The 26,027-nt window shown below is 53.8% G+C and overlaps 8 protein-coding genes across 8 annotated transcripts; 3 read left to right on the forward strand and 5 right to left on the reverse strand.

Moving 5' to 3' along the window:
• Positions 1-494: 494 nt before the first annotated feature.
• On the forward strand, positions 495-2,616 carry HER10_EVM0012640 (uncharacterized protein). Its single transcript, XM_035482032.1, has one exon. The coding sequence runs from the start codon at positions 582-584 to the stop codon at positions 2,355-2,357; it is 1,776 nt and encodes a 591-aa protein (XP_035336685.1). The 5' UTR covers positions 495-581; the 3' UTR covers positions 2,358-2,616.
• A 106-nt stretch (positions 2,617-2,722) lies between these two features.
• Positions 2,723-3,309, reverse strand: HER10_EVM0005264 (uncharacterized protein; the record flags this gene model as incomplete). Its single annotated transcript, XM_035474886.1, has 3 exons — positions 2,723-2,852; positions 2,925-3,047; positions 3,101-3,309. 3 exons carry the CDS (start codon positions 3,307-3,309, stop codon positions 2,723-2,725), a joined length of 462 nt encoding a protein of 153 aa, XP_035336015.1.
• A 2,231-nt stretch (positions 3,310-5,540) lies between these two features.
• On the forward strand, positions 5,541-7,104 carry HER10_EVM0003557 (glycosyl hydrolase family 43 protein; the record flags this gene model as incomplete). Its single annotated transcript, XM_035473230.1, has 2 exons — positions 5,541-5,891; positions 5,953-7,104. The coding sequence occupies 2 exons, from the start codon at positions 5,541-5,543 to the stop codon at positions 7,102-7,104; spliced, it is 1,503 nt and encodes a 500-aa protein (XP_035335844.1).
• Positions 7,105-8,338: 1,234 nt separating this feature from the next.
• HER10_EVM0010639 (methionyl-tRNA synthetase) lies at positions 8,339-10,772 on the reverse strand. Its single transcript, XM_035480092.1, has 3 exons — positions 10,520-10,772; positions 9,128-10,448; positions 8,339-9,069 (listed from the first exon to the last, which is right to left on the reverse strand). Exons 1-3 carry the CDS (start codon positions 10,686-10,688, stop codon positions 8,535-8,537), a joined length of 2,025 nt encoding a protein of 674 aa, XP_035336499.1. The 5' UTR covers positions 10,689-10,772; the 3' UTR covers positions 8,339-8,534.
• Positions 10,773-11,896: 1,124 nt separating this feature from the next.
• HER10_EVM0002230 (ribosome assembly protein 4) lies at positions 11,897-13,481 on the reverse strand. The gene is made up of 2 exons (XM_035471951.1): positions 13,269-13,481; positions 11,897-13,178 (listed from the first exon to the last, which is right to left on the reverse strand). Exons 1-2 carry the CDS (start codon positions 13,346-13,348, stop codon positions 12,104-12,106), a joined length of 1,155 nt encoding a protein of 384 aa, XP_035335721.1. The 5' UTR covers positions 13,349-13,481; the 3' UTR covers positions 11,897-12,103.
• A 463-nt stretch (positions 13,482-13,944) lies between these two features.
• On the reverse strand, positions 13,945-15,136 carry HER10_EVM0005948 (alcohol dehydrogenase GroES-like domain-containing protein; the record flags this gene model as incomplete). The annotated part of the gene is made up of 3 exons (XM_035475549.1): positions 13,945-14,593; positions 14,645-14,873; positions 14,932-15,136. The coding sequence occupies 3 exons, from the start codon at positions 15,134-15,136 to the stop codon at positions 13,945-13,947; spliced, it is 1,083 nt and encodes a 360-aa protein (XP_035336079.1).
• A 1,320-nt stretch (positions 15,137-16,456) lies between these two features.
• HER10_EVM0002893 (uncharacterized protein) lies at positions 16,457-16,948 on the reverse strand (the record flags this gene model as incomplete). The annotated part of the gene is made up of 1 exon (XM_035472586.1): positions 16,457-16,948. The coding sequence occupies one exon, from the start codon at positions 16,946-16,948 to the stop codon at positions 16,457-16,459; it is 492 nt and encodes a 163-aa protein (XP_035335788.1).
• Positions 16,949-18,872: 1,924 nt separating this feature from the next.
• HER10_EVM0002620 (WD repeat domain-containing protein) lies at positions 18,873-23,326 on the forward strand. Its single transcript, XM_035472326.1, has 2 exons — positions 18,873-21,949; positions 22,002-23,326. The coding sequence occupies exons 1-2, from the start codon at positions 20,799-20,801 to the stop codon at positions 22,990-22,992; spliced, it is 2,142 nt and encodes a 713-aa protein (XP_035335766.1). The 5' UTR covers positions 18,873-20,798; the 3' UTR covers positions 22,993-23,326.
• Positions 23,327-26,027: the final 2,701 nt, after the last annotated feature.

Raw genomic sequence — 26,027 nt, forward strand, 5'->3', positions numbered from 1 at the left:
AGCGCCGCCATGAACTAGCAGAATATGGATTAGAGGCTTCTTAGCATCAACGATATCCGACAGGCGAACGTTCAAGCCACACCGGGCCACTCCTTTGTCAAAGACAATCCTCGAACATCACCCGTTTTTTCGGATCAAACAAAGAGTCTTTGAGAAAAGACTCGCGCTACAGTTTGAAGCATGGTTGCTATTTTTGCTTCGGTATGATGCCCAGAGTCCCAAGAGTCAGGTCTGCAGCGTCAGTGGCCGAATCTCAAAGATTTTCTTCCGAGTACCGAGAGCGAGGTGCGCCTAATTCTGCAACGACTCCGCTAGCTTCTGGTCACTAGAGTGACAATCAGGCGATGAATGAGGCTTTTCCGTAGCTCAAAGGATTGGAAGTTGGATAACCGAAGCCTAAGGTTCTCTGGCTAGAAGCAATCGTGGCGAGGAGATGTATATAACTCTTGGACAGATTCGACCAATGCAACTATCATTTCCACACTCATCACAGTCATTCATCACAATCATTCCTTCTTCTTCCTTCTTCACAATCATTGACTTTACATACTAACAACAGCTTCATCTTTCCAACTTCCAAGATGCGCTCATTTACCGTTCTCGCCGCCTTGACGGCAACCGGCTCGGCTCAGCTTCTGTCTCTTTCTGAGCTAGCCAGCATCCCAGTCTCGACTGTCCAGACTGTGCCCATTGGTGTTGGCAACCAGACTGTTGCAGCAACCAAGAGGGAAGTCAACAACCTGGCCGCTCGCGGCGACTGCAGCGCTCTTCCCGCTGGCAGTGGCCCGGTCCCCACCACCGACACCGACACGGCCTTCCTCGCCGACACGGACTTGTCCAATGCCGCTTTGGCGGCCGTCACCCCGGCTGGGTGGTACCAGACCTTCCAGAACCTCCAGTCTGCGACCTCCGCCTCGGCTTACATGGGCTACAAGACCTATGCCACCTACAGTCCTTCGCAGTGCGCAGCTGACTGCAAATCGAACACTGGGTGTACAGCCTTCAACGTCTTCTTCGAGAGAGATCCCAGCCAGGATCCCGGCACGGCTTGCCCCAACCCCTCGAGCACAACTGTCATCAAGTGCAGCTTCTGGGGTGTTGGCATCGGCCCTTCCACCGCTACCAACAGTGGTGAATACAGGAACGACTTCCACGTTGTGATTGCTGGCTCAAACGGATACCAGCTTACAGCACCCGACTACGCCGTCACCGGCTACAACTCTACATTCACCGATACGGCCACGATCAACGCCCCCAGCGACTGCAACAGCTACATCACTTATAGGGCTCACACCAACGCCGCGTACGACCCCTCTCTCTGCGCTGCCGACTGCGCTTCTCAGAGACAAGAGACCAACCCCTTCAACGGTCTCTACTGCCACTTCTTCACCAGCTACTCACTTGTCAAGAATGGTGTCGTCCAGGCTCAGATTTGTGCTCTGTACTCGCGCACCTGGGACAAGAGCTACGCCGTCAACACGGGATATACCTCTGGCTCCGATGTCTACACCATCCAGTATGCTTACTCGTACTCTTACACCTCTGATATGGGCACTTGGACTTGCCCTCAAGGCAATGCCGCGGTAGCCTCTACGACATCGACCACTTCGTCTACTTCGTCCACGTCTCAGATCGCGACCCCTTCCACTCTTTCTACATCTACTACCTCGCGGGCCGCCACTTCTTCGACCCTGACTACATCCAGCAGCTCATCTGCTTCCACAATCAAGACCTCCACATCTTCCTCGGCCGCCGCCGCAACAACTAGCAGCACGGCGGTCTCCAGCGGGCCCATCACCGCCTGTCCCAGCCCAGTGAGCTATGTCGTTGGCTCTGCTGGTGGACTGTACGCTGTCTGCGCAAACACCGACTTCATGATTCCCAGCCCTCAGATCTACTACGGCTACAAGTCCAACGCTGACTGTGCCACTGCCTGCGAGGCTCAGTCTGGCTGCACCAAGGCCGTCTACAACCCTACCACCCAGATCTGCTATCTGAAGGGTAGCCCCAGCGTCGCTGCCTCCAACTGGAACATCAACGCGCCCTTCCAGACCCTCGTTAAGGTCACCGACGGCACCGCTCTCACCAAGTGCTTGGCTCCCACCTACACCGTCAACTACTTCGGCACCACCTACCAAGTCTGCCCCAGCAGTGACTTCACCAACAACCCAGCCACGGACATCTGGTACTACGTTCCCAGCGACCTCGCTTGCATTGCTCTGTGCCGCTTGAGATCAGGATGCACCAAGATCGTGTACAACTTTGTTACCAAGACCTGCTACAACAAGGGCAACCCGTCCCTGGCCAGCACCGGATGGCACGTCAACACCCAGTTCCGCGCCATCTACATCAACTAAGTTGATGCGTGTTAGGGTAGCAATGGAGTTTTTGGCTCGGTACTTAGCCTTTCTTTTACTTTTAGCGTCATAGACTTGGTTTGGGGTTCGGAGAGAAGGCGTAAACAAAAGGTTTTAGGAACTCTCTTTTCTGGTTTTGGCATTCAAGTCACTCTTTTCTTACTCTTCTTCTACACTCTCTTTCACAGACCTTTTTGAGACCTGTACATAGTTACTTCACCTCTCTATGGATCAATCTGCAATTTAACAGTTCACCCAATTTGCACTTACTCGTTGCTTTTGACCGTGTATTTCAATATTTACATGAGATTGATAAATGGTGAATTAACAGCCCAGTCCGAATAGTACTTGTTTCATCTGCTCTCTCAACTGCAGACTGGCTGTGTTGATGGCTTCGACACCGCGTTTGATGGGTTTGTTTGCCCACATCCATTGAGAGCACCCAAGGCTGTGTCGTCAACAGCAGCGTTATACGCGGCACCACAGTTGGGATCGCTACATTTAGATCAGCATGATTCATGAGTTATTCGAACAGACAAAATAAAGAACACTCGGAGATCTGCTTACCTGGCACCGCCACTGGCGCTGTTGAAGTACGAGCAAATATCGTGAGAGAAGCAATCTTGTGTGTAGACGTTGCCAACGGCAGTTCCAGTGCACCCAGCACCGCAGCGTCCATTGCAAGAGTAGCTAAGTTTAGCATTAGCAGCAATCAGATGCAAAGCATTGCGAGTAAGACTCACTCTCCAGACCCGGCGAGGTTAGTGCCGTAGTTGCTTCCGACTACGCCGGTGAATGTGCATGACTTGCCAGCACTGTTGGTCCATGTTGCCGTTGCCGTCGCGCCAACTTTCAAACATGTGATTGCTCTCTTGTCAAGCTCGGGGGCTGAGGGCGCTGCCACTGCCATTAGAGGGCACAGGGCCACGAGGAGCGAAAGCTGAGGCAACATGATGCTGAGCTAAGAATGGGTTCAATAACTTCGTGAAGACTGAAGAGTAATCGGAATGCACAACAAGTTCTAGGATTAAGGTATTGACATATTGAAAGCTATATAACCAATTCATCTCCATCCATTCCGCGTATACAGCAACTTAGAGGAGAGCCTCAATTTCACCGATTGATATTGCGGTCAACTCCGAGGCAACGGAGCAATTCCACGTCGGGAAAGCGTGTCGTCTTGGAGTATATTGCTTTCCATACTTTCGACAGGGCCAATAGCATTCTGTCGAATGAAATCTGGGGTTGATGCAATTGCGCCATCAGTCGTCATCGGCATTGGGCCACTAAGGGCAAGGTTCCGGAGAATTTCACGGAGAATCATGTTGAGCCTCGTCGGTGAAGGATGGTGATCTCCCGCTCGGCCCGGCTCTTGAACTCTCGATGAAGATTAAAAAAGTCGTTGCTGCCTGCTTCATCTGGAGCATAAGACAAGTCCATGATCCCACGAGCTCAAAGAACTGCCTCAATCCCGGGTCTAAGAAGCCCCACGACCCGTCTAGCCGAGACTTGCTACCCCACCACGCCAGAACCGGTAGTCGAATTTCGATGAGCGTTACTCAATGGTCTAAGGCATGCCATACCTCTCGATATCATGTTGAAGAGGATAAGAGGAAGATGAAGGCCTTTCTATGTGATTATTGCGCCGTTTGCGAGCTATGAAGACGCTGCGACTGTTGAGTTTATAGAGACAGCAGCGATCTTACCGAGGACAGCCTACCAGACGCCTCCACTGTCATATGAGGAGAAAACATCGTGAGTCTGCCGATGCCTCGATGAATGGACTGGATCCAGATGTGAGCCAAACTTCTCGATTGCTATGGAGGGAGTTCATACGGACCCTTGCGGAGGAAGAGTCTGGACTTATGAACCTCGACAGTACACCTTTAACGCTGACTTTGAGAGATTTTGCTACAGCGCAACAGTTTTCCACTCGGACCACCCCTGCCAACGGAGCGGCTCCTGTGAAAAGCAAAGACCTTTCCTACAGATGTATTGACTGTTGGCTCGCACTTGATGTCTTGGAACTCCATGGCATTTAAAAGAGAGGATGAAAGCAATGATCTTAGCGTCGTTGTATGGTTCAACTACCCATAGTGGGTACTCGCTACTCAGCGAGGGATGCTTCTGCTAGAAGAAGCCACCAAAACCACCCCTCCATTACAGGATGGCCTTCAAGGGTTCAGACGAGCCCGAATCATCCCATATTTCCTCGAGTCTAGTACTGTACCACTGACCCCATTGAACAAACTTCTCTTCGCTCTTGGGAATCTCGCTGCCAATTGACCCATCAGAATGCTCAGGTCGTGAGCTCGGGTGGACCAGTGTCACATCCGTCATTTGCTCATGCTTCACGCAGTTCATCTCGTATTTGCCCACCTGTCTTCGCGTATCATGGCATACCCGGCCGGTCAAGATGAGCCGAACGCAACCCTCGCCAAGCTGCTGGGACCAAGGACAAGACGAAGGATGCCAAAACTCAACGGTCCAACGGAAGATTCTCTCTCAATACACTGACAGCTCGCCTTCACCGCACTCAGATGACATCAACGCCTAGCGGACATCTGCCCCCGAAAAGGCGTAATTTCCAGGCCGCGGGATAGAAGGATGCGACGGTACGCGAGCTAAAACCCCGCACGTCCATCGATCTTGGGTTAGTCTGAAGGTCTGAACTAGGGGAGGACTGGGGTCGTTATATGAAGTCTCCCAAGACTTGTGAAGCTTTCTGGAGCTTCCCCCGCACCGACACAACTTTCAGTGATTCTCAACGGCGGAAATTTCTCCAGGTTTTTTGCTTCTCTCTCTCGTCCCCTGGCCCTGCAGCTTGGCACTCTACTTAGCCCAGCCCCCCCTCTCTTCCTCTCCTGCAGTCCGCACCCATCTCGTGCCTTTGGAATGGCACCTTGGCCGATCATCTGCTAGAGCATCTCCCCCCCAAAAAGTCTTTCTTGTGGTTCTTGGAAGGGTCTTGGCCTTGCGCGACTTCCAACGCTTCTCAATGGCCCGGCTTAGACGCTTCGGCTTTCGGGCCAATGCCAACCGGCTCATCTCAGCCGGTTCCTCCATGAAGTCATGAAGATGGTATAAATACCTTGGGTCGCATTGTGATTCCCCAGTCGGGAGGATGGTAGAGAGGCCGAGATCTTGAGACCGTTCTCGTCCCAGCACAAGTCCTCTCCTAACATGGCGCTCGCAAAGCTCTTCTCGTCCGGCCTCTTGTTCGCCTCCCTCGCCGCTGCCAAGTGGATTGTCCCCGGCGGCAGATGGCGTGACAACGAGGGGAATCTCGTCAACGCCCACGCCGGCGGTGTCACGCTCGACAAGGACACGGGCAAGTTCTTCTGGTTCGGCGAGTATAAGATCGAGGGCCAGGAGGAAGGCGGTGGTGTCTCCGTCTACAGCTCCGATGACCTCGCGACGTGGGAGTTCCACGGAAAGGCGCTCGAGCCTATCGAGGGCCATCCGTACATCTCGACCAACATGATTATCCAACGCCCCAAGGTCGTCTACAGCGAGCCCACCAAAGAGTACCACGTAGGTTTTTGCCTCGAACTAGAAACAAAATCTGGGTTCCAGCGCGACTAACTCGTTCCAGATGTGGTGGCACGCCGACAACTCGACGTACGGCCTCCTCCTCCAAGGCCTGGCCACCTCGCCCAACATCTCTGGCCCCTACACCTTTGTCGACGCCACCGCTCCCCTCGGCAACTGGTCTCAGGACTTTGGCATCTTCACCGACTACAAGGACGGCCGCTCCTACTCGCTGTACTCCAACGGCGACCGCCGCGAGGGCCGCGACGTCTACATCTCGGCCTTTAACGAAGACATCACAAACGTGACCGAGGTCGTCCACCGCTTCGACAAGTACGACCTCGAGGCCCCGACCATCATCCAGACCGATAAGAGCTACTACGCCCTCATGTCCCACAAGACGGGCTACCGCCCCAACAACGTCGTCGCCTTCCGCGCCGACTCCCTCGCCGGCCCCTGGTCCCAGCCCTTTTTTGTTTCTGACGCCTACACCCGCACGTATAACTCCCAGTCCGGCTTCTCCCTCAAGATCGAGGGCTCCGAGGTCACGACGTACCTCTACCTCGGCGACCAGTGGGACTCCAACTCCCTCTGGGAGAGCCGCTACATCTGGTTGCCCCTCGTCATTGATGACGAAAAGAAGTCGGTCCACGTAGAATGGCACGACGTCTACGATCTCGACGTCAAGACGGGCGTCGTCACCCCCATCGAAGGCACACCTTACTACGCCCACGACTCCGCCACCACGGCCGGCGCAGCCTTCAAGCAGGAAGCCACCTTTGCCAGCGGCGGCTCCATCGTGACGGGCATCTACGGCAACGACAGCACCGTTACCTTCACCGGCATCCAGGGCGCCGGCGAGCCGCAGTGGGTGTCGTTTTACTACCAGAACACGGACGACATGGGTTTCGGCGACCAGCCCGGCGGCACGCCCGACCGCATCGGCGGAAAGTGGCAGCTTCGTCGCGTGGCTTCTGTTGTGGTGAACGGCAACGAGCAGCAGGTTGAGACGCTTTTCCAGCGTGATAGCCACAAGGGTATTATCCTTTCCACGCCCTTGCAGTTGACTCTGGAGAAGAACGCGAACAACACTATCACTATTGGTGGGCTGTGGAACGGCTTTGACTTCAAGGGTGCTGATATCGACCGTATCGTGGTGTACCCTCCCGAGGGCGGCCCTGTCAAGTGCAAGAGGGGCATTGAGAATGTCGAGTAATGCTTTGATTAGAATAATTAGCCAATATCAGCCTTGTACCGAACAATTTCGTACCAAGGAATGATTCTCTCCAAGATGTTTTGTCAAGGTTCATGCCTTGTGTACCCAGCAACATGTGCTCTTTCGTCTAATCTTTAGTCAATCTCGACCCACTGGCTTGAACGCAGAGCCATCTATATCTTAGTAAACTCTACTGAAAGCCGGTTGTAAAGACTCAGAATCGGCCCTGCGGCAAAGGAGTGTCATAAGCTAAAGAAGCTCCAAGGTTGGCAGAGCAAAGAATGGCAGGCTGTTAGCGGCCGTGCTCGAGTACAGCAATGAGAGCAAGAAACCAAAACGATTCCAACAACACATTCTCCAAGAATTATAAGGCGTATTTGATATCGCCTACCAAGTGTAGCTGACCGTACGATCAAGGCGTCTTGCGGGTAAAGACGCCAGGCGAGCGAATGCAATAAGCACAGCAAGAAAGACGTAGTCAAGGAGTAATTAAATAATCTGCCGCTCGTATCGAACAAAGGGAGAAAATACAGACGCCCAACAACTACTAAAGAGGGCATAAAAGAAAAAGAAAAAGAGGGAATGGAGAGGGAATACTGACCTTATAATTCACGCCCCTGCCCGGACTCGAACAGCGCGCCCCTCTGTCAACCCGAACTCTGACTTCATGGGAGTATTTGTTTTTATTTTAACCATTCGACCACCTCGCACACAGCTTGACCTGACCTCGCCGACCTAGACGGGCGCTGCTGTGCTGGTGACAGAATTCGACGTTGGGGGGGTATAAGTACCGTGGTAGGTAAGATAGGTACGTAGATGGCCTCACGTCAGGCAGCAGCGAGGCAGAGGTGCCCGTTCAGGTGACGGTATGCCTGGGATACGTACACTTCGATTCGACGGGATGGAAGGAACTGAGGGAGACAGCCTGGGTCGTACCTTCTTACCCTATGAGTTCACTTTACCTCCACGAGGCGACAGTCACATGTCCTCAATGTCCATAATCTGGTCTCGTTGAAGTGATTCCTACTTCCTTCATCTTTAGTGACTATCATCTTCGCGGTTTTTGATTTGGTATCTTACCATACACCTAATCAAAGAAACAGAGGAACCCAGCGGACTAAGCCCCCTAACGATCCCTCAGAGCAGTGAGGTGCAACTATTTAGCAGAATAGAGGCAGTCAACGTTCCGTTTGATACACAGACTATAGCATTAGAAGACAAACAGGGAGGTAATCTCCTATAATCAAGCTACAGAGCACATGCGTGACGATGAATATCAAATGAACCAGGGAAACACTTTGTGATTCTTCCAGAGACAATGGTTGACATCTATCTCTCATGCCTAGCAATCAACTCATCAATCATCCGCTGCAACCATAATCTCTCTACAACGCCAATAATCATAAAACGCCTACTCGTCTTACTCTACTCTACGATGTGTGGACGTCCGTCTTGGAGATGGCCTCTGTTACCGCCTCAATGGCCGGGTCAGCCTCGGCCTTCTTCTCGGTAGACTCCACCGACGCTCCAGCTCCGGCCGCCTTAGCCTTTTCAGCCTCCTTCTTGGCCTTCTTACGTGCCTTCTCGGCGTCCTTTGCCGCCTTCTTAGCAGCGGCCTTGGCCGCCGCCTCCTCCTTTTGCTTCCTGACTTCCTCCCCGCCAAATGCGTCCTTCCACTCCTCAATCTTGGATGCCGCAATCTGGGTGAAGAGATGCTCAGGGGTTCCAAGCTTGTGACCGGGCTTGATGGCATCAGTGACCCAGGTATCGGGGATGAACGGCTTGGGCTCAACGCCGAGCTGCTTGAGGATAGCAGTCGAGGTGTTGGGCAGGTAAGGAGCGACGAGAGAGGCCAAAAGGTCGATCTGGTTGAGCGCAAGACCGACAACGGCAGCGCAGCGGTCAGGCTCCTCAGTAAGAAGTCTGTTGTCGAGCTTGTTGTCCTGGAGCAGCTTGTTGCCAAGGCTATCGATGTTATTAGCTCACGTCATGAAATAACGGGGGAGATGAATGGTTGGCATACGCAGAAATAGACATGATGGTTTGAAGGCCAGCCCTCATCTTGGTGGCCTCCATGTTGTTAATGTACTCCTTGAGCAGGGTGTTGACCTCGTCGATGTGCTTCTTCAGGTAGTCATCAGTGTATTTGGTGTAGTCGGGAACTGCGCCTTCGGTCTTGGCCTGGCAGAACTTGTTGACTCTCTGGCAGAAGTTGCCGAGGTTCTTGAGGAGCTCGTTGTTGTTGCCGTCGACCATCTCCTGCCACATGAACTCGGAATCGGAAGTCTCGGGGCGGCGAGACAGCAAGTAGTATCTCCATACATCGACGGGCACACCAGTCTGTTGTACCTGATTGCCAAAGACACCAACACCTCTCGACTTGCTGAACTTGCCACCCTCGTAGTTAAGATACTCGGTAGTGGAGATCTTGTGCAGCTTAGTCCAGTTCTCACCCGTGCCGAGCTGAGATCCAGGGAAGATGATGGTATGGAATTGGACGTTGTCCTTGCCCATGAATTGGTACAGCTTCACGTCATCGGGGTTCTTCCACCACTTCTCCCAGTTCTTGCCCTCGAGGTTGTCGCCGTCGGTGTAGTTCTTGGTGATGGAGACGTATCCGATGCAGGCGTCGAACCAGACGTAAAAGACCTTTCTTGCGTAGTCCTCTCCGACCTCGTGAGTCGGGATCGGGACACCCCACTTGAGATCTCTGGTGATGCCACGGGGCTTGAGGCCCTTGTCGATCCAGGCTTGGGTAATCTGCTCGGCATTGTTGCTCCATGCGCCCTTCTTGCTGGACTCCTTGAACCACTTGACCAGATCGTCCTTGAGAGCGTCGAGTCTGAGGAACAAGTGCTTTGTCTTGCGCTTCTCCGGGGTAGCTCCGTCGAGCTTGCAACGGGGCTTGATCAAGAAGCCAGTGGGCTTGGCAGCAACATCGTCATCGGCAGAAGCGTTGGCTTCGGGTTCGGGCTCGAGGGGATCGAGAAGGTTACCGCACTTGTCACACTGGTCGCCTCTAGCACCATCGTAAGCGCAGATAGAGCAGACACCCTCGACAAATCGATCAGCGAGGAAAGACTGGTGGGCCTCGACAGGGCAGAAAGGCTGGACGGTCTCCCGCTCCTCAATGTATCCGTTCTTCCACAGCTTGGTAAAGATGTCCTGGACAATCTCGGTCTGTTGGGCGGTCGGGGTTCGGCCGAAGATATCGAACGAGATATCAAAGTAGTCGTAGATGCCCTTGTGGAGAGCATGGTACTTTGCGCACAGCTCGGATGGGGTCACGCCCTCCTCAAGGGCCTTGGTCTCGGTTGCAGTGCCATACTCGTCGGAGCCGCAGACTGTAGTAGAAGGGGTCAGCCGGGATTGGGCATTGGAAGACACTCAAGGGAGAGAGGTAGTCGCAACATACTGTAGATGGTGGGGTTTCCGCGAGCACGGGAGTACCGCGCAAAGACATCGGCAGACAGAACACTGCCAATGATGTTTCCGAGATGAGGAACGTTGTTGACGTAGGGAAGGGCGGAGGTAATTAGAACATTGTTCTTGCCCTTGACGGGCAGAATGGGATTCGGCGCCATGATGTGTTTGTTTGCTGTGTGTCGAGAGAGGAAGCGGAGAGGAGAAAGAGAGGAAAAGAAAGAATGGAAACTTGAGATGCCGACTTTCTCGGGGAAAGGAGTCAGACAGCCCAGCACGGTGTGCAATTGCGCCCACGGTGAGGTACGTCCCCCACTGCCCAGGGCAACTGCCACTGCCAACTTTGAGTCGCACCTACCTGACTGACTCTGAAATGTTGCGCGAGCCTTGGACCCCGCACTATCCCCTTTTGGGATGAGGGGCACGGTCGAAAAGCTTGGGCCATTCTCAATCGTAATCGCTGAGTTCTCATCCTCACTCACTCACTCACTCATGTAAGGTACTCACTCACGAAGGCAACTCATTCAATATCTGGAATGAACATGATCATGAGATGAGTTTCATTGTGAGCTAGCCATGGTGGAATGAAACGCTATATTCTATTACGGCTTCAGAGATTTAGCATATATCCGCGTTGAAATGCCATTGATACCAGCTTCGGATCTTACAACCAGCAAATGCCATAATACCTACAAAGGCGTGATTAGAAGGGAGCGTTGGGCGCAGTGAACAGACTTTGGGGCAGGCGGCTCAATATCCAAACATTGGTCATCATGCCTCGACTTATGACTCCATCAATTGATGTACCTTGTCGTCTTGTCCTTGTAAGGTAAGGACCTCGACATGTTGACTCAGTAAGCTACCTAAGCTGCGTCACCTCCGCAACCTTTGTTCGCTCAGATAGCACTGAACGTGTTTGTGCTCGGCTGGTCGCGGACAGAGTCACGCGAGCACACGGCTTACAGTCTAATCGAAAGCAGGAAGTATGTTTACCTTCCTATTCTCTCAACCTAAACATGCAGCCCAGGCACGATATATGAAATTCATTTACATGTCGCATTCGTTCTGGTAGCTCTTCTCGATTTTTAGTTGTCCAAGACGATTGACGAACTATCAAGTGGCATTCATGATAAGAACAGCATCCCTTCAATGATAGAAACGACTAGAGATGCTGATAATAATCCAACTGTTTTCGTCCGAACTAGGAGACCCCGCCCCAATTGACTTCTACAATAAGAGACGACATAATTCAAAATAGATGAGCGAGTCCAATTTGTGCACTGATTTTCGGCGAAACGCCTTTGAAGGTTTCCAAATGAAATCAAATGCCCTGGTGATAAGTCAAGAGATCAATTCCTTGGGGTTGAGACTCCGTATCATGCTCCCTCAGATGAGTTTTCGATATGTCCAACTACGTATCTGTATACTTAATATCCCTGATTTTCCGTAAATTTTGACCAAGATGACACTTTTGCCTGATTCATCGCTATTTCCAATATGAATCCAATAGAAAAACATCCCCTCCCGCATCGTCATAAGTAGTTCCAGACAAAACACAAACTCCCATCATGGCCCTTCACAATCCTTCGTAGGGCGCCAAGTTCCACACATCAACAACACCACTATGCCTACCAACGGCCATCATCTTCCCATCCATCGAAAAGGCCGCCGCCGTCACCAGCCCGTCGATCCCCACCGCGGTCGTCACTTCAGCCAGAACCTGTCCAGAGTATACATCCGAGATGTCCATCCCCTCCTCTGTCCGACACGCCAGGAACCGACAATCCGGTGACACCGCCAGCGGCCACCCTTCGTTGTTCCGCACTTTGTTCATCTCCCAGCTCGATACCCGCCCAGCCTCGTGCTCCCACACATACACGGCCCTCGCCCACACCGACACAACCACCCTCCCATCCGGCGATACCCCCAACGCCCGCGCTCCCGTCCCCGTCCCCGTCACAACCCCATCCACCTCCATCCGCCGTAGCGTCCTCCCCGTCTTGGCTTCCGATATCCTAACCGTCCCGTCCCTCGACAGCGTCACGAGGTCCGCACCATTCGGCATAAAGAGAACATGTGTCGGCGCAGCATGGTTCATCACACCCGCCACCTTCTTCGTAGGCGGCATCCCCGGCGGACTCGTCGCCGCCTCAAACACGACAACAACACCCAACGGGTCCGCCGCCGCAAACTTCTTCCCGTCAGGGCTAAACGCCGCGGGACGCCCGACACCGTTCAGCGCGCACCGCACCCCTCGCCCTTCCTCCCCGGCGCGGAGCTTCACCCGCCACTCCCGCTTCCATCCCGCATCCTTCTCCACCACGGCCGTCAGCTTCCCGTCCGGGCTGAAGACGACCACGGGCGCGTCGTTGCTGATGTCCGACGGCACGAGGCGCGCGCCCACGGCGCCGGGTTTCTGGGAAAAGTCCCAGATCTTGGTGCTGGAGGGAAGTGCGGTGCCCGTGTTGTCTTGCGAGGTCGCGACGTAGCCTTTGGGGCTGACGGCGATGGAAGTGACGGGGCCGTTGTGGCAGATTGCGCGGCCGAGGTGCTTGAGGCGCAGGATTGATGGTGGGAGGGTGCCGTCGTGGAGGTTGAGGGATTGTATTGATCCCGAGACGGAGTGTGTCCTCACTGCATTCCGCTGCGCGCTGTAAATATGGTCAGTTCTTATTGCATATCTTGAGTGAGGTTGAATCGTCGCGGATCGTGTGCGTAAATGTCAAGCAGAGAAAACTCACCCCCCGGCGACCGCCTCCTCATAGCTGGGCATCGAATCATCCGCCGGCGGGCCATTGCTGGCGTCCAGGTAAGCGCTCATGATGTCAATGTTTCTCTCTCTCTGTTTCCTTTCAACCCAAACACAGCATCATCCACTGCCGTCCGGCGGATTCCCCAGTGTAACGAATGAGCAACTTTTGGATAAAACAAAATAATGTGGTTGATGGACGAAGTTGGATTGAAGACGCTAGACGTTTTTCCCCAGATCAATCGATCAGATCAGTCATGTCACCTTGCCGAGACCCCGGTCTCCTCGGGCGGCTTGGGATGTCACCGCACACAGCCGCAATGGCTGAGCTCCTCAGACCCCTGTCGGCCATTGTCTCTCCCCGCGGAACCTTGTTTGCGTCGCCGATGACCGGCGATCGCACCGGGCCAGTGACCCAGCGAAAGAAGATGAAAGGAAATGACTTACAAATGCGCCCAGAAAATGTGCGCCCAGAATGGCGGAACTCTTCCATTTGGTCGCATTCTGCCGTGACACTGACACATGATGAAGCAGGAACATTTGATACTTTACGAATTTGATAAGTGCGTCCTCCAAGATAGAGATCCACATGATATGCAATTGTAGATGGTCATTAAATGGTATTCTTTTGCTTCGCTATTCACATCACACCCACACAGTCCTCATGCCTACTGGCCAAATGCCTCCTCATAGTTGGTCAGGCAGTATCTGTAGCGGACACTGGAATCCTCAATGCCGTTCATCGCCGACCTCAAACCATCGGCGCTGATGGGAACCTCCTGCACCCACGTCTTGATGCCCTTGTCAGCAGCAAGCTGCAACATCTCCAGCGTCTCACGTCTGCTACCCAAGTGGGAGCTGCCAATGAAGCAGCCGTTGGGGAGGAAGTCCTGGTTGCGAACAGTGATGCCACCACCACCGGGGAGACCGACAGACACCCACTTGCCGTGGACGTCGAGAAGGCTGAGGTAGGCAGACAGGTCGAAGCCCTCGAATGAGTTGGCCGTGTTGAGAATGAGATCGAAGGTCATCTTGTGGGGCTCGTTCCAACCCTTCTCGCCGCTCGCCAGATAGCCGTCGGCACCCATCTTCAAGGAGTCCGCCTCCTTGGATCGCGAACGGGAAATGGCCCAGACCTCAGCACCCAGAGCCTTGGCGAACATGACGCCAAAGTGACCGATGCCGCCAATACCGACAATGCCCACCTTCTTGCCAGGGCCGCATCCGTTTCTGATCAGAGGGCTGTAAGCTGTCAGGCCAGCGCAGAGCATAGGAGCAGCGATGGTGCTGGGAAGGGCTTCGGGGATGGGGAAAACCCTGTTACTTGATTAGCATGCATCTCATTCCGAGGGTAGCAAATACACGTACCAGTGCTCGTGTGTGCGGACGTGGGAGGAGTATCCACCCTGGGAGATGGCGCCGGAGTCGGGGAACGTAGAGCCGTAGGTGTCGAGCTGGTGCTTGCAGTATGTCTCGTTGTCGTTCTTGCACTGACGGCACTCGAGGCAGGCGTAGGACTGAGCTCCAACACCAACACGCGAGCCCTCCTTGATCTTGGTGACCTTGGAGCCGACTCTCAAAGCCTTGCCAACGATTTCTGGACACAACGGAATTAGCCAGCAGGTCATAACTACGCAGTAGATACATGGATTCACCGTGACCAACAGCCAGAGGGTAGGGCTGAGCACCCCAGTCACCCTTGATGGTGTGAACATCACTGGCACAAACACCGCAGCACTCAATCTTGATATCGACGTCGTAGTCACCAAACGGCTTGGGGTCAAACTCCTGCTTCTTGAAGTCTTGCCAGGTCTCGGCACTGTTGACCTGGAAGCCGGTGAACTTCTCGGGAATCGACATGATGGGTAGATGAGTGTGAGTGAAGAGCTGTCTTGTAGATTCGTCTGGCTACTCTTGAGAGACGACCTTGATTTGATTTCAGGAAGTGATCGAATGGCACGAGAGAAGAGGAAGAGAAGGAGGAAGAGGAAAAAGATTCGGAAGTTGCTCACGGCGGGCAGAGGGAACCGCGCCAGATGAAATACCCTGACCATTTTCAGAGCTTCTCCCGAAACCCCCCACCATCTCGTTTGTCGCGGCGCTGCGCGTAGAGCGTAGGACATCTATCCTTGAGTGAGGGGCACCTCCCAGCTCGGTCGAGGAGGGGCTTATGTCGCGCCGCAATGTCTGTCCATGGGAGCTAGATGGGGGTGGGACCCTTGCTCGAGGCTAGGCGCCTGTTGGAAGCAAATGATGGCTCTCTCATTCGATTCTTCCACAACTTTGCGCCATTGACTTCCTTCCCTCATCCGCCCGTCCGTCGCAGATCGTTGTGTTCGTAACGGGACTGCATAAGAAAGAACATGTTTCTCGAAACAGAATCGGTTATTGTCGTGATTGCCGTTCAATTCTCTCTGCTGTAAGCCTGTCGAGCTCGCATCCTTCTTCGTCACTTTCTTACACTCACCCGCCCTCCATTCATCGTGTCGCGCTGCCCCGCGATGATACCCCACCATTGCCCGCCAATTGCACCCCATAACCCACTCGATTTGAGGTGGCTCCTCCGGGGGTTGGGGAAGGAAAATTGTCCGGAAGATTTTCCGAGGCCGGCTGCCGAAAATCCCACCATACAGCGCGAAGAGATCCCCTCTTCGACATTTGACGGCGGATGGGAACTCCACGATCACAGATAACATCGGGCTTGGCCTAGACCAAAAATTCTTCGTCAAGGGGCCAACCTCGCTGCATTGGATGTCTGAACTCCCTTCTTCGCTGTATCTCGGCAAATGTCTCCGAGTGCATGTGTGTCGTGCAAATGTCCCTAGCCAACCATTTAGTCTGGTCCTGCGTACTGATTCGATCCTTTCACCGCGCTGCATCTGATCGAGGTATGCGTGACGCCGTCCGGGTGAGTGACCAGTCCAACTTGTCGGTACTGGCTCGGGGTTGTCCCAGCCTTCGTTTGGAATGTCTCTTCCGGTAGCCAGCATTTCCTCTTCCCCCCTTGCCAACGGCGCCTTTTCTTCAGTTCGTCTCCTTACACCTTCACTTTCGGTCGCGGTTCTGTGCGGACCGAACATCGGCGACTCGGGCTCGGTGCAATGATCGGGCGGTCGTCCGGCGCAGAAGCAACATCCCGGCCGGATAGGCTATTTGAGCTTGGCAAACTCCCCCCATGCTCTACTGTTGCTTTCTTACAGGTGCCGGTCGTCCGCTTAATCCGACGCCGGCCAGAAATGCGACCCTCATCGAGGCACCAAAGTATACGAACGGGACATTTCCCCAGTCGATTGCGTTCCACTTGGTAAAGTTGTAGTACACCTCTGGCCCCAAGCTTCGAACTGTGTACAAGTGTCCAAAGTCGGCTACAAGGAGCACGAACAGGACGGTCTTCCAGACGCGCAGGTCTGATGTGGCGCGAAGAACGAGGGCTTCATTGAGAGCAAAGAGCAGGTATAGGTTGGCGAGCTGGGAGAGGACGATCGAGGTTCCTTGGGGAATGACTTCGGGTTTCGAGACGGCATGAGTGAGCTGGAGATAGTCGTCGGGTCGCACGTGTGCGTAATAGGCACCGACAAGAGCAGAGATGGGCTCGATGCCTAGGAAGAAGACGCGGTAGAAGAGCGGAATGACGAGGCCTATTCTGCCGAATTGGGCGGGTTTTGGCGGCATTTTTGCAGCTCCTTGAGGGTGATGTGCGGTCGACGAGGGGACAAGAAGGTCAACTTCTCGTCAGGAATGATATAGAGAGGAAGCTGGGAGAATTGAGAGGGGACGTCAAGGCGGTTTCGTCTCATCACTGGGGATTCTGGCGTGACAGGCACCTTGATGGACTGGGCCTTCCGTCTCGTCATCGGCAGGAGCAAGGAAAAACTTGAGCTCCGGAAGACCGGGGCTTGATGCGCCGGAGCCGACGGTACCTTGACGGTGAATGGCCCGTGCCCCAAACGCAATTCAGATGGGAATTTGCGATTTCACCATGGAACATTGCTGCTTCATCGCTGCTTCACGGTCGACGGTCACAGGTCGCCGTAGAAGCTTGTTATATCGCCCATCAGTGGGACTATTACTTTCTACAATCAATCTATCACTCAAATTTCTGTACCTGAGTCCGTGACTTGGCCCGAAAAGCTCCCAATCTAACATGAAGGTTAGCTAACCTTCGTTCGACAGAATCTGGGGAAGCGAAAAGTCACAAAGGCATCCCTGACGAGGAGGATATTGCTGTGATTCACTCTCATGTCCGAAAGTCTACTACGTATATAGTCTTGAGATGAAGAGTTTCCCAGGCGCTCGCTTATCCGCGCCGCCTTTGTGTTTCAGACGCACCTGACAATGCAGCGCTCGGCCAAGGGAGCCCACCGCCATGGTAGAGGTGAGACCTTCATGGCAATACTCGGGTAGGTACTCTACTGCATAGTGGCAGAAGGACAATCAAGAGGAGCAGGCGGTAAGGCACCGGTGAGGTGTGATGGTGGATGGGCGGAATGTTGCCCTTCATTTGTCGGCTGCATAAGAGTGTGACAGCCAATTTCCCATTGCAAAGGTCTCAGAGCCTGGTTGCCACAATGCCAACGACGTCCGCCATGCTGGGTCAAAGGATGAGTCGTCTCTGGACCGGAATGGGTGAGGGCAAGTACCGAAGCTGATCTTTGACTACTACGTAACTGTTTCCGTATGCTTCTCTGGATTACCGACCTCGAAGACGAAGAGCCACACACAAACTGAAGTCGCTGTCTCTGACACCAGGTCAGCTACTTCGTGACAAAGAACCGTTGACCAGACCGGAGCTTGCAAGAGAGGGAACATCGGAAATTGACTTTGGGATCTCCGCTTACAGGGTTGCAGGCGGCCTGGCCTGAAGGATGCGATGCGGGAAGGGTGGGATTTCCAGGGTATTTGCATTCAGGGACCGAGACCCCGGGAAGTTGGACACAATCGAGACATATGCTGCGGCCTGCCTGCAAGTAAGAATTCAATGTTACGAGCTGGCTGCCAACAGTCATAAGTTTTGTAGATGAGAATAGGATTTCGGGATGGGCGAAGATGGAGGGCAGCGAGAATTGGCATCGAGACGGAACAAAATTCTCTTTTACCTGAAGTATTGAATACGTCTCTGGTCAGTGGGGAAGTGACAAGTTTCGCAGTTCTGTGACTGGAAGATCCGAAACACCAAGTACCGGTACCTTTGCCCCCTTCTGCTGTTTGACAACCCTGATACACCGTACGGTACACCCACCACGGCGCCCGCGAGGCCTGCCACGCTGCAATTTCATTGTGGTTGCAGCCAACCTTACGAGATGAGGCGGCGGTTCGGGATTTCGATCATGGCTCGTCCCTTTTGGAATGTAAACATTGCGACGCTGTGTGATGAAAGTCAACAGCAACAACGGCGCATGTTGATGTGGGAGAGTCGGTATTCTTGTCATGGCACGCTGGCTTCAAGTATCGCGGTCACTCCTGAGTCCTCTATCATCCGATGCCCACATGATGTTGAATTGTCACGGGATACCTTCTCCTGCTGTGCTTCCTTTTCGTCCACCGGGATCAACTCCCACTGTCTGATCATTTGAACACACCTACGACTCCCTACCAAAGCATACAGAACAATCTGGATCGCACAAAGACGACTCAGTTCCCCGGGCTACCCCGTGCAATCTGCAACAGGCGTGGCGCACGTCCAACTACCTACCTTTCTTCTCGCCAGCACTAGTACCTCCACAGGAAATTGAGGTGAAGCCTGACAGTGGTAAGCCCATACGGTACCTATCTATCGGCCAGGCCGTCTTTCATCCTTTCTCGTTCTTATGGGTGTGTATACTTACGAATACTTGCCGGCTTCTGGTTTCCATCTCTTCTTCTCATTCTACGCACCATTCTCCCACCTGTCAGCGCCAACCTCACGATCTGGCTTCCATTGTTGTTCTTTTCAACGGCCGTCAACTTGTTTCGTATTGACCTCTCACAGATCTGAGAAACAGTAAAGTACCTAACTGGGGGAGTGTAATGCCTAAGTTGGTGAATCTTGCAGAGGCGGCTTTCCCGTTCCCCGAGACCCAAGAAATACCTGGACACAAGTACAAGAACGTACCGCACTCGGTACCTTCCAGTACCAGAGGGAAAGGACCGGGACTTTTCTGTGCCCTTCCCATCGCCAGCTTGAGATTTACCGTACATCAACATTACTCGAAACCCTCGCCCAACAACAACAAAAGACTAGTCGCCGCCAATCACCACACAAACCCGAGGCTCGCACTTGGCTGGGGATCTGCACTGTCGCCTTTTACTTTTTTCTTTCCCTTTCTTTATTGACTCGCGCTCCCACACCCGGGCACACACCAGGACACCACAGGGCACCACGGCACCCACAGCTCGACGGGCAGATGCTCACTTGCCCATTAGGCACCGCACGAGAATACCTAACTTACGCCTCTGCCCAACTGCTCCAAGGTCATCGGACCTATCTGCCAACTTGGATCTCCTCCATTAATCTCTGTCTCCGTGTTACCGTCACCGTCCTCACCCTCATCTTCCACCTCTATCCGAACTTCGAAAAGAAATCTAACACGGAAAGACTCCCTGGGTGGCGGCGCGTTCTGCCCGGTAGTGTGTCCACCACCCTATTTCCCGCAGACGAATCCAGCCCCGATCCGGTAACCCCAGGAAGCCGATCCCTCTTCCCAGCACCCAAGGAGGACGGACCCTTGAAAATCCATAGAGAAAAAGGGCCAGCCGGGGGGGACGAACACCCTTCGACCCTGACATTTCGAAGCCCCTAGGCCTGAATAGGTCGTCTCCAGCAACCCCCAAACAAACCGTCCCCAGGACCCTCACCAACTCTTCCTTTCGCGGCTTGCTCGCCCTGCCTTTCAGTCCCCAAAGAGCCCCAGGAGCCACCGGCCGACTTCCGTGGTTCAGCTTTCCACTGCCGCCCTCCGCCTGCACTGCAACTCAACCCCGTCCACGGCTGCTGCAGCCCATCTCGCTCTCTGTCTCAATATCTTTGAACCACGCCCGAAAATCTCCAAAAACTTCCGCCCAACCGTCTCCTTACTGGCCGCCACCTGCTAATCCACCCATTGTCCACCCTGCAGTGGCTCCAAGCCTTTAGCTGGGAAGTCCGAGACATTCCCGTCCTGCGAGTGTACAACTTCCCGGCGCGCCAGATAGAGTCAGGTTTAGGAAGGGGGAAAAGAAGCAAAAAAGGGAGAAGAAGCTAGGACTCAAGGTATGGAACCGAGACAGGACCCTCCGTACTTCCTCGAACCACCTACCTATTTCCCTCTCTTATCTATTCCCTTTAAACCCTTCAAGCCTCCCACTGACCATGTGATGATCCCTAGGTATTCGTGCTGTGTTCGCTTCCCCACGAATCCGTTTCGACCTCCCCTTTCTCTTCCACGTCCCCGGATCCTTCCTTGTCGTCCCGCCTGCAAGGCCAGCTAGAGAAGATACAACTCGAGCTCTGATTCTACCTGGTCTCTGGGCGACTGCCGCCAACGTCGACGTACGCATCTACAGCATGTCTGCACGCATCCAAAACTTCTCCGATTGGGCTCCGGCCCAGGAGGCTATCTACGACGAGCCCTCCACTTCCGCCATTCAGGAAGATGCTTTTGATGGGAACGCCAACGCCAGACCTTCTTTCCAGCAACATCGCCTTCGTAGCATGAGTCTCTCCCTTCCATGGCGCCGCAAATCCTCCATCTTCCACATCGAACCCGAACTGTCGAGCCATCTCGAAGAACTCTCCCTCGAGCGATCTCGAAGCCACGCCGGCCCTAGCAACGAGAACACTGAGAAGCACGGTCACGGAACACCCGCGGGAGGCAACGGCGGCAATACCAATGGCAGCATCAAGGGCATGTTCCGTAGGGCGTCCATATCGTTGAAGGGCATTGTTCACCATCACAAGAGACATTCGATCGGGGGTGCTCATGGCTTGGAGGAGCCTCAGCATTACGCCCGTCCCGGCACTGCTCACGCCAACTCCCACTGGCACCGCCTTCGCCAGGCAACGAGCTTCCGACACTCCAAGACGTCCCATGGCCCCGACTCACAAAGCGATGCCTCCGCGTCTGATCACTGCTTTCCCTGCCTGCCACTCCCTGGAAGCGGAAGCGCGCCGCCCGTCATCCCTTTCCACACAGGCGCCGCTGCCAAGGCTTCTGCCGCTGCCTCAAACCAGGCTTTCCAAAACAAATGGCTTCGCGCTTCCTCCGATGACTTCACTGATCGCGAGAGCGGCATCGGCATTACTGTCACTGGCGCTGAGTCGGACGTCGATGTGGAGGTGGAGATCCAGGACGCCAACATCAGCCGAATCAACTTTATTGCGCAGCTCCCTGTTGAGTTGGCGATCCAGGTTCTCGCTCATTTGGATGCCACGGCTCTTGGCGCTGCGAGCAGAGTTTCGCGGGAATGGCAGCAGATGGTCAAGAACCAACACGTCTGGAGAGAGTCATTCTTGCGCGAGAAAACTGGAACCTACGCTACCAGTCTCCCCGTTCAACCTGGCACAGGACAGGGCGTCCCGCCCATCAACCCAGACGTGAACTGGAAGCAGATCTACAAGGCCAAGGAGGAGCTCGACCAGCGATGGAAGGAGGGCAAGGCCAAGCCCGTCTATCTGAATGGGCACCTGGACAGTATCTACTGCCTTCAGTTTGACGAGTGAGTATCAAGGTTTCCTTCGTGCGAGCCTGGTCAACTAACATTTGCATAGAACGAAGATCATCACCGGTTCTCGCGACAAGACCATTCGAGTCTGGGACATGCGGACATTCGAGTGTCGTCTGGTCATCGGCCCGCCCGAGGTCGTCAACGACGTCTCTCTGCTTCTCGATGACGAAGGACAGCCGGTCCATTATGCAACTCTCCCTGATAACCAGCGGGCGAATCCTTCGATGCCTGCCATGGTCTCCTTTCCCACTCACCACAAGGCATCGATTCTTTGTCTGCAATACGATGATCGCATGCTCGTCACCGGTTCGTCCGACGCGAGCTGCATTGTGTACAACGTTCGCTCGGGCTACAGACCAATCCGCCGTCTTCAGCATCACACTGCCGCCGTATTGGATCTCGCTTTTGATGACAAGCACATCATCACGTGCAGCAAGGACATTAGCATCTGCGTTTGGGACCGAGCGACCGGCACTCTCCTCCGTCAGCTTCGAGGGCATTCCGGTCCAGTGAATGCCGTCCAGATGCGCGGCAATACCATTGTCTCTTGTTCGGGCGACTTCCGCGTCAAGCTCTGGAACATTGACACTGGCAAAAACATTCGAGAGTTCCAGGGTCACACCAAGGGCCTGGCGTGTTCTCAGTTCTCCGAAGACGGCCGCTACGTCGCCTCGGCTGGCAATGACAAAGTCATTCGCATTTGGGACGCTAACACGGGCGAGTGTCTTCGCGAGATGAAGGCCCACGATAACCTCGTGCGCAGCCTGCATATCGACTCGGTCAGCGGGCGTCTTGTCAGCGGCAGCTACGACACTGACATTAAGGTCTTTGACATGGAGACTGGTCGCCAGTTGCTCGACTTCCCACGATGGCACGCTAGTTGGGTGCTGAGCGCGAAGAGCGACTATCGGCGAATCGTCAGCACCGGACAGGATCCCAAGATCCTCATCATGGATTTTGGTGCCGACGTCGCCGGCATCGAGGCACTTGAGAGCAGCGGCGGTACCTGCGAGATAGAGGGCGGATACATATAGAGGGCACGAAAGACGCATACAACCTACATAATACCCTAATACCGAGAGCGGCAAGGCTGGACCGCCCTCACTGACGACTTTTCTTCTTCATCTTTTTTTCTCGGCCATCACGACTCGGTGGCGATCCGGCGTAGTAGACGGTATACGAAAACAAAAGAGATGAGGCGATTTCTGGAAAGAACAGAACCCTCACGGAGGCGTATCGGATGATGATGGATACTCATCCACTTGCATTGGGATTGCGGGTGTCTGGTCAAGATTTGGTTTCTTTTCGTTCGGGTTGGGATCCGTTCAAACATTGGGACCGGACTTTGTTTCTTTCGTTTTGCATGGCATCCTGGGCTTTGTTGCATAGACGGCTACTGGATAGAAGCATTATAGACTCTGTTTCGCCATCACTTATTTGTCCGTGGGTGTTCACCAAATGCGGCCTGCCTGGTCCATTTTTCCGACGTCCTGCGAAGATGGGGGAGTTTTGAAGTGACACTTTTGCCACTGATCTGCCATGCTTTATTGTCATGCTATGAGACGACGGGTTCATGGTATAGAATGCGGAGAAAACGACCGTTTCATTCCAGACAAAGAAAAGTCAATGGGCCAACGAGGCGGCAAAAATCGGTGGGACGGGGGTGAGCCTCGTTCCCATCAAAGCGGCGGCCGGTGTGGCAATATACCTGCTGGTCCATTCGGGTTTCAGAACGGGTGCAAGCAAGATCAGACGTTCCGTTTCGTTTCGACTCGAAAGGGTCTTTTTATCTGATGGGCGGTCGGTCGGCCTGGTTTGCGACTCTGCATGGCTTCGTTTCCCTTGTTTCGAGAGTGTGTGGTGCGGTGGCACCCGGGTGACAGAAAAAAGCGCACACCTAAGATGACAACGACGCCTATATGAGGTTTAAAATTATACCAAAATTTCAACATCAGAAATGAATAGTAAGCTATTTTCTGATTATTTTTGTATAATTTTGTCTTTATTATATGGTATAGGATTGCTATTAGAAGCCTGCCTAGAGAAGTATATTCTCGGTGTTCAGCTTTAAGGTGTGCGCTTTTTTTTGTCAGCCGGGTGGGTGGTTACCGCGCGTCTTGGGTTGATTATCGGTGTGGTGAGAAGGGATGAATCTGTGCTACGCGTCCCCTGGAATTGGGATGGAGATGGACATTTGGATGGAGATTTCGACTGCTGTGCTACATTACCGTTCTTGATGTTCCATGTCCTGTTCGACCGGATTGTGATGCTTGTTTCTTATGTTGTCCGCTGCAGATGTAGACCCCGTGAGAATTCCGTGGTGTAGCATGCTTCTAGATGCGAGTGAGGTATAGATGCAATGGGTGTCCGGTTACAATGACGATCAGCATCAAAACATGCGCATGCGAAGCAGATGTCGACGTTGAGGCTCTTCTACAAGCTTGGCTCCATACCTGCGGCCTCAAGAAGCTGCCCCGGTCCAGAGTCCAAGAAGATTATTAGGACTCAGTGCGTCTCTTCTTCGGACTCGGGCCCGGGATCAAATCTCATCTTGAGCTTGCCCACGTCCCGTCCACGGTCCGAGAGCACGTTGGTGGGAAAACTGGATGATTGAGATCAGCCTAATGCGGACCTGACACACGGAGGAGGTCGCGGTCAGAGGGCAACTGACGGGTTGGACAGATCACGGACCGTGCCTTCCGGTATCCGCGAGGCGGCTGTCTGCGTGCTTGAGGTTCGGGGGTGTATCTGAGCGGTGAATCTGGAGTTGCTGATGTAGTTGGCCGCCGACATGGTTCACTTGAAGCTGGCGATTTGACAAAAGGGTTGGAAGGGCGCGACGATGATGCTGCTCAGAAGTAGTATCATCTAGTCGCAGGTGGGATGTTGTTCATCATATCGATACTAGCAGACGGTGGCGAGGGGAGCACTGAGACTCGTACGACTTGGGAGCATCCAGCTGCCAGAAGCACAGAAAAGTAGAGTAGTTCAAACGAGAAATATGTCTTTGATAGCTGGGTCACCAGATTGAGGCTCTGGGCTGCTCTCCCATCTCCCTGTCTTGTACACACGCCAGCATCATGACGAGTGTGAAGATGGGTCGGTTTGTGGACGGCAAAGTGGCAGAGCTCAAACATCGTGTGTAGCTGTCTCGCGAACACCGAGGTTAAAAGAACCATCGGCCAAATACTTGGTGGCTTCCCACATGCCTCTGCCATGTATCGTGAAAACAATCACATGTGTGAAAGAACACACAAGAAAAAGTATCAGTTTCAGCTGCGTTATCCGCAAATTGTCTTGGGCAGTTGTTTCGGGCCCTATTCGAGCGAGAGGCATTGGTTCCAAGATCCTCCAAGATGTCAAGATGGAAGCTGAAATTGGGCCGAAGAGCAGGGGTCGTTCCAGAACAAAAGTCGAGTATCACGAACCGACCTTCCACTTCTGTCCTTCCCCGGACCCCATTTCCCCTCAGCATCCACGGCCCCAGACATCAGGTTTGAGTGGGTTAGAGGCTGGGGGCAAGGGACGGAGTAGAGGCAGAGGAGAACACAAATATATTGGGCATTGCACATTCACAAGAGCCGCCGTGATGATGCCGGATGCGACGCTGCTCGGTCGGGCCGGATGGGCAGCAGAGGACTTGAGCCTTGTTGTGAGGAACTTCATCTACGTGTGTTCGTCTCATGTTGCCTAGCCTTGTCTTCATCTCACGATGCCTGCCGCCGGAGTGTAGATGCCGCCGAAGCGTTAGGCAGGGAGGTATTTTTGTTCGACCCCCGGATCGAACGGTGGCCCCGGAGGCGCTTCGGTCTCATTCAGTGGATTGAATTGCCTTGGATGAATCTCCCGCATGCCAAGTAAAGAAAACCCCGGATTCCCTCTCCAGATTTGTCTCCTCCAATACATCAAGGCCGCCAGCGCCTCAAGAAATCACCGCTCTGCAGGCTCTGCAGAATAAAATGACGCCGTAGAGGAGCCGGCTTAGACCACGAGGCTTTGACGCTGATGGGGGAAATTAGACTTGTTCGAGTGTCCCATGGGGATGATCTGCGCTACCGACCGACGCGGA

Source organism: Colletotrichum scovillei (assembly GCF_011075155.1).
Source record: "Colletotrichum scovillei strain TJNH1 chromosome Unknown Contig00003, whole genome shotgun sequence".
In the NCBI taxonomy this organism is placed as follows: domain Eukaryota; kingdom Fungi; phylum Ascomycota; class Sordariomycetes; order Glomerellales; family Glomerellaceae; genus Colletotrichum; species Colletotrichum scovillei.

Coding starts and splice junctions, on each gene's coding strand:
- HER10_EVM0012640 (XM_035482032.1), top strand. CDS start 582: ATGCGCTCATTTACCGTTCTCGCCGCCTTGACGGCAACCGGCTCGGCT.
- HER10_EVM0010639 (XM_035480092.1), bottom strand. CDS start 10,688: ATGGCGCCGAATCCCATTCTGCCCGTCAAGGGCAAGAACAATGTTCTA. Junction 10,449..10,519: donor CGGAAACCCCACCATCTACA/GTATGTTGCGAC, acceptor CTTCTACTACAG/TCTGCGGCTCCGACGAGTAT. Junction 9,070..9,127: donor ACCATCATGTCTATTTCTGC/GTATGCCAACCA, acceptor TAACATCGATAG/CCTTGGCAACAAGCTGCTCC.
- HER10_EVM0002230 (XM_035471951.1), bottom strand. CDS start 13,348: ATGAGCGCTTACCTGGACGCCAGCAATGGCCCGCCGGCGGATGATTCG. Junction 13,179..13,268: donor GAGGAGGCGGTCGCCGGGGG/GTGAGTTTTCTC, acceptor CCATATTTACAG/CGCGCAGCGGAATGCAGTGA.
- HER10_EVM0002620 (XM_035472326.1), top strand. CDS start 20,799: ATGTCTGCACGCATCCAAAACTTCTCCGATTGGGCTCCGGCCCAGGAG. Junction 21,950..22,001: donor TACTGCCTTCAGTTTGACGA/GTGAGTATCAAG, acceptor ACATTTGCATAG/AACGAAGATCATCACCGGTT.